A 6,000-nucleotide genomic window follows, 5' to 3' on the forward strand; every position below is an offset into this window, starting at 1 on the left:
CTCCATCCCCATCTTTCTCATTCTCCCTGGCTTCCATTGTTCTGTTCTTTTCTTTTCCTTTTCTTCCCTGTTTTCTTTTTACCTTTTTCTTCTTTGCCTTGTCTTCTACTGTTTCTTTTGTTATGAACGTATGTACACAAAGTGCTGTTATCTGTTGACCGACATTGTTTTAAAAAATGTCCCCCACCGCAGCCGGCCCTAAGGGAAGAAGCTGCAGTGCTTTCTGGTTCCTGGGCACACGGGCAGGCCAGGCCGCCTCTGCCGAGCCACGCCCCCGACCCCGCCCTCCACGTGGCTCCCTAAACGGCCACTCCCAGGGCCAGGAGAGTTGAGGCCGGCCTGCGGTGCCTTTGGTTGGTGGTGGTCCCCTCACACCTGCTTCCTGCAGCTGCAGGTGCCCCTGGCTTTCCCCTCGCCCCATTTGACTGTCTTCATGATTATCCTTTAAAATCTCGGCTGAGGCTGGGCACGGGGGCTCATGCCTGTGATCCCAGCATGCTGGGAGGCTGAAGTGGGAGGATTGCTTGAGTCCGGGAGCTCAAGACCGGCCTGGGCAACATAGTAAGACCCTGTCTCTGCAGAAGAATGCAAAAATTAGCCGGACATGGTGACATGTGCCTGTAGCCCCAGCTACTCTGGAGGCTGAGGTGGGAAGATCGCTTGAGCCTGGGAGTTCAAGGCTGCAGTGAGCCATGGTCGTGCCACTGCACTCCAGTCTGGGCAACAGAGTGAGACCCTGTCTCGAAAAAATAATAATAAAATGAAAGAAAAAATAAAAACATAGCTGCAGAGATTTGTCTCTCTCTCCTGAAGCATAATTTGTCAAGTTGTCCCTGTAATTCCTGAGACTGAAGCCGCTGAGGTTTTATAGGTGCCAGCCCTCTCTGTTTGTCTCTGCTTCTGTCGATGATGGCTGATGGACACGTGGATGGTCTAAAATGGACCAATAGGGACGCTCCCTGTGGCGTGGTGTCAGAAATACAGAGATGAGTGTTAGAAAAAGTGCCGGGAGCAGTGTGCTTGCTGGACATAGCGGCTCTTTTTTTTAAGAGTGTTCTAGCAAAAAATTAATTTTCTCAGAGCTTTATTTTGAAATAATTTCAAATGACAGTTGCAGGGTTGCTACAGAGAACTCCCATGTGCCCCGTTCTCAGAGGGACTGGTCATTTCCTCACATTCGCTTGATTCCGTTCTCTCTCTCCACACACACACTCATGCGCTCTCATTCGCTTGATTCCGTTCTCTCTGTCTGCACACACACACTCACGCGCTCTCCGGTGTACTGCAGCTGGCCCTCCCTAGCCATGGGTTCCGCAGCTGTGGATTTCACCAGCTGTGGGTTGGAAATATTTGGGGAAAAGACATCGTATCTGTTCTGAACACGTGCATATTTTTTGGGCCGGTATTCCCGAAGCAGTGCCATGCGACAGCCATCGCCCGCGGCAACATCGCGTTTGCATTTGTGGGAACCTATGGTGATTTATGGTTTGGCAGGACGCGGGTGGGTTCTAGGCAGACACTGCACCAGTTTACGTCAGGGATGTGAGCAAGGAGGGTCCTGGCAGCCCTCCCCTGCGGGTGCCAAGGGTGGCCATGTGTGCGTTTGTGTACTTACACGGACACGTATGTAAATCACAGGCTGTGTTCTCGGGACTGGGCGCACGGCCCTGGTGGGTGGACACTGTGCCCTTTGACCCCAAACATTTCACCGGGTGTCTCCTGAGAACACAGTTTATACGCCCACAGCTCGGTGTTCAAGGGTTTTCTGGTCAGGCACGTGTGTCACCTTCGGCTGATTTTCTCATTAGAGGTTCATAGAAACTGCATCCCAGACACATCTCGCAGCCCCCCTCCGCTATCACATCGCCTCCCGCTGTCCTGCAGCTGCCCAGACCCTGCCCCTCCCTGTCCCTCTCCTCGCCCTGTCCCTTCCACGTCCTCGGTGACCCTGACGCCCCCTCACTGGCTCCGGTGGGGTCGGGGTGGGAGTGCGGCCCAGGAGGTGCCGGAAGGATCCGTGTACATCGGGGAGCCTGTGGCCCTGCCGGCTGAACCCCCGCTCTACCTCTCCCGTCCTCCCACAGCCCTGCCCTCCACCACCCCCAGCCCGCTCACGTTCTTCCCAGGGAAATGGGTGGTGGCCCTGGCCTGCCTGGCTGAGGTGATGCCTCCTCTGTCCCCACAGCCTATGGCGTTGGCCTCCTTGTGACATTCGTGGCGCTGGCCCTAATGCAGCGTGGCCAGCCCGCCCTCCTCTACCTGGTGCCCTGCACGCTGGTGACGAGCTGCGCTGTGGCGCTCTGGCGCCGGGAGCTGGGCGTGTTCTGGACGGGCAGCGGCTTTGCGGTGAATACCAGTTTGCTCTGACTGTGAGAAATACTCGCCTAGTGAGCCCTAACTAGAGTTAAAGTTGAGTGAGACCACCAGCCACAGCCAGCCCTGCGCCCGCGACGGGGCTCAGGGTCCTGCACCTTCTGCTTTGGGTGTCGTGCGCGTGTGGCACTGGTGGAAGGACGTGCGTGTAGCTCCCGTGCGGGGTGGGACCCAGGGGTGCCAGGTGGGACGCGGGGGTGCCGGGTGGGACCTGGGGGTGCCGGGTGGGACGTGGGGGTGCTGGGTGGGGCCCAGGGGTGCCGTGTCCTTTCTAAAGTTGCTTCCCCCAAAACAGTCACTAGTGCCCCCCCTGCATGGGCATCGGGCATCCATCGCCTCTCCTGCTGAGAGTGAGGCACCCGACTGGGGGTGGGGCCGCAGGGCCCTGGACGAGGGGAGCAGGCCGGCCCTGGCTGTGGAAGCCCTGTCACCTGTCCCCCTCAACAAGGCAGGGGGCGGTTGGCAAGGGTTAAACGTGCGATGCAGGGAGGGCTTACGCCGTGTCGGTTCTGCTCTTGTGATTTTTGTGAACAGGAGTGGGTGGGACCCCCCCTTCCAATGTGCCGCTCGGGTGACTTCCTGGGTTCCCGGGACTCAGGCGCGTTGCGCCCGAGAGCTGCTCCCACCCCTCTGAGCAGCGCCTCTCGGAGGCCATGACCACCCAGGGAGCAGCCCTGCGCCACAGGGCGATCCTCAGGTTGTTGGGCATCAGTGCAGCTCCTCCCGTAGCCGGCCTCCCTCTGGGGGAGGTGCCGCGCTTCTCAGCGGTGCCGGCCGCGCATGGGGTCCTGCATCATGTTTTTGTGGAGGTTAAACCTCACCCGTCCCTGCCGCACTGGTGTGATGCATTGGGTCGAGCTGTGGTTCCAGTGCCGAGCTGGGCTCATGGGTCCCACAGATGGGACCATGGCCTGAGACCAGGCCCGAGGGAGAAGTCTCTTGGGGCCAGCACCCCCACCCATTCTGGTGGGCATTTCAGAAGGTTCAGGAGAAGCCGGGGACCAGGCCCAGGGGCAAGAGACGGTGGTCCAAGCTTTTCTTTGGAGAGACTTTGCACAGCTCCCGGCCTCTGCTGGCCTTGGATGGCCCTCCCGCGGTGCCTGTGCCGATGGACGGGGTTCTGGGTGCCCGTGGGTCATGGAGCCGGCCCCCTCCTTGGGTCCAGAGCCCCTGGGGATGGCGCCTCATTTTGACCCTGCCCCCATGGCCTGCGGGTGCCGGGTGTCCTGGCCCCTGCCAGGGCCCTCCTCTGGGTCCCTGTCTCCGCCTCACCTCTGCCTCCCTTCTCCTGTAGAAAGTCCTACCTCCATCTCCGTGGGCCCCAGCGCCAGCCGACGGCCCGCAGCCTCCCAAAGACTCTGCCACGCCGCTCTCCCCGCAGCCGCCCAGCGAAGAACCAGCCACATCCCCCTGGCCTGCTGAGCAGTCCCCAAAATCACGCACGTCCGAGGAGATGGGGGCTGAAGCCCCCATGCGGGAGCCTGGGAGCCCGGCTGAACCCGAGGGCCGGGACCAGGCCCAGCTGTCCCCGGTAACCGAGCCTGGCGCCTCAGCCTAAGGGAGGAGTGAGACGCTCGCTGCCGTGCCCACCACACCAAGATGTTGGGGCTGCCTGGCGCCCAATGGAGACAGACAGACAGACGCCTGTCCCCCGGGACTGAGGCCTGTGGCGTCCCCACCCGCCCCAACATGGTGCTCATCCTTGCCGAGACCCCCGCGGTCCGTGCCTGCGCCCAGCCCAGCTGTCCCGGCTGCACGCCTGCTGCTCCAAGCTCGCCCGGCTGCCAAAAGCTCTCTGCGGGTCCGTCCTCCCCACCGGGGTCCGTCCTCGCAGGCCCTGCCTGGCCTCTCTGCAGACCCTCAAGCGTCGTCTGCATGAGTGAGCAGGCGTGGGTAGACTCTGGCCGCGGCCACACTTGGTGCTCACCAGCTGCTTCGTCCTTCAGGTGACCTCCTTCCCCACGGTGTCCTGTTCTCCGGGCGGAAGAGCAGCTTTCTGTCTCCCAGAAGGCATCGCTTTTCCCTCTTGAGCCGATCGGAGCCCCTAGGAGGTTTGGAAGCTGCCTCCAAGCTTAGGACACAGACTGGTGGCCGGGGCGGTCTCTGGACCCTGACGCTGGCTGAGACAGGCCTGTGGGGCAGGGTTTCGGGGCGTGAACGAGGCTGGCAGTGAGTGGACAAGCTGCTCCCCTGGTTAAGGCCCTGCCCTGCCCTCAGCCAGAGGTGCCCGGCTGTGCCTGCACACTCCTCCCCGTTTTAATAAATGGTCGCAACTTCTAGAAGTCCTGTTGGTGCCACCTGGTGGGGTGGACGTCTCTCAGACTGCCCTTCTGACAAGCAGGGGTGGGCGCCAGGCAGGCTGAGTCAGGCCCTCAGGGGTCCCTGGAGCCCTGGGAGGGAGGGACTGGGTCGTGGGAGGTCCCGGTAGCTCCCGGCACCCGACCTCGCTTCCCGTGTGGGCCCCGTGTTGCTTTTCCGCTGAGAGGGGCTTGGGCCTCAGTTCTCTCTGTGGCAGTGGCATTGGTGTGTGGGTTCTTAACCCTCTGGACCCAGCAGCTAGGAGCTTCTGGAACCCACGAGGACATCTGCCACTGGCGTGGTCTCCTCACTGATGGGGTCCTCCTGACTCCAGGGCAGAGACGTCCGTGCGGGAACTGACCGAGGCGTGGCCCCAGGCCCCGGCATCCTCTGCTCACTGACCGAGGTGTGGCCCCAGGCCCTGGCATCCTCTGCTCACTGACCGAGGTGTGGCCCCAGGCCCTGGCATCCTCTGCTCGCTGACCGAGGTGTGGCCCCAGGCCCTGGCATCCTCTGCTCACTGACCGAGGTGTGGCCCCAGGCCCTGGCATCCTCTGCTTGCTGACTGAGGCGTAGCCCCAGGCCCTGGCATCCTCTGCTCGCTGACCGAGGTGTGGCCCCAGGCCCCGGCATCCTCTGCTCACTGACCGAGGTGTGGCCCCAGGCCCTGGCATCCTCTGCTCACTGACCGAGGCGTGGCCCCAGGCCCTGGCATCCTCTGCTCGCTGACCGAGGCGTGGCCCCAGGCCCTGGCATCCTCTGCTCGCTGACCGAGGCGTGGCCCCAGGCCCTGGCATCCTCTGCTCGCTGACCGAGGTGTGGCCCCAGGCCCTGGCATCCTCTGCTTGCTGACTGAGGCGTAGCCCCAGGCCCTGGCATCCTCCCCTTGCTGCACATGGTTGCTTCCGAAGCAGCACTCCCTGTGGCCACAGGGACAGAGCCCGCACCCCGGCTGTCTGTGGTGCCAGGGCCCCAGCTCCCGCCCGCCGCCCGCCCTGTCCACGCAGCCTCAGACTCGAGTCCAGAATCTGTTTCTGTCAAGTCAGTCGTCCCCAGCTGCACACGGGGACTGCTGAGCGCTGCGCTCTCACGGGTCTGTTCCGGACGGAGGGTGGCAGGGGTGAGCCCTGATCCCTTCCAAAAAATACCAGCTTCCCAGGGAGTGATGGCGCCTTCACTGAAGCCATTTTGTACATGGGGATGGGGTGGGGATGTCTGTTTTTTGGTGTTGGACATTTGACCAGTGGGGAGGGGTTCAGAGGCGGCGGTCCTGTCCTTGGCTCCATCTGTCCGTGCGGCCTTGCTGCCGTTCAGTCTGATCATTAAACA

The 6,000-nt window shown here is 62.0% G+C and overlaps 1 protein-coding gene across 7 annotated transcripts in view; it reads left to right on the forward strand.

Annotated features, from left to right (window-relative positions):
• SPPL2B (signal peptide peptidase like 2B) overlaps positions 1-4,652 on the forward strand; it is a 21,420-nt gene extending 16,768 nt beyond the window's left edge. For 4 of the 7 annotated variants that reach the window (XM_054465472.2, XM_054465475.2, XM_054465473.2 and 1 more), the window contains 2 exons: positions 2,186-2,346; positions 3,668-4,652. In XM_054465472.2, the coding sequence (XP_054321447.2) occupies positions 2,186-2,346; positions 3,668-3,931 (425 nt within the window). In that variant the 3' untranslated portion in view covers positions 3,932-4,652. Of the gene's footprint in view, positions 1-192; positions 792-2,185; positions 2,347-3,667 lie in introns of those variants that run through there. The other 3 variants (XM_054465476.2, XM_054465477.2, XM_063657805.1) reach the window with 2 other exon arrangements.
• The last annotated feature ends 1,348 nt before the right edge of the window (positions 4,653-6,000 follow it).

Source organism: Pongo pygmaeus, chromosome 20 (genome assembly GCF_028885625.2).
Source record: "Pongo pygmaeus isolate AG05252 chromosome 20, NHGRI_mPonPyg2-v2.0_pri, whole genome shotgun sequence".
NCBI lineage: Eukaryota > Metazoa > Chordata > Mammalia > Primates > Hominidae > Pongo > Pongo pygmaeus.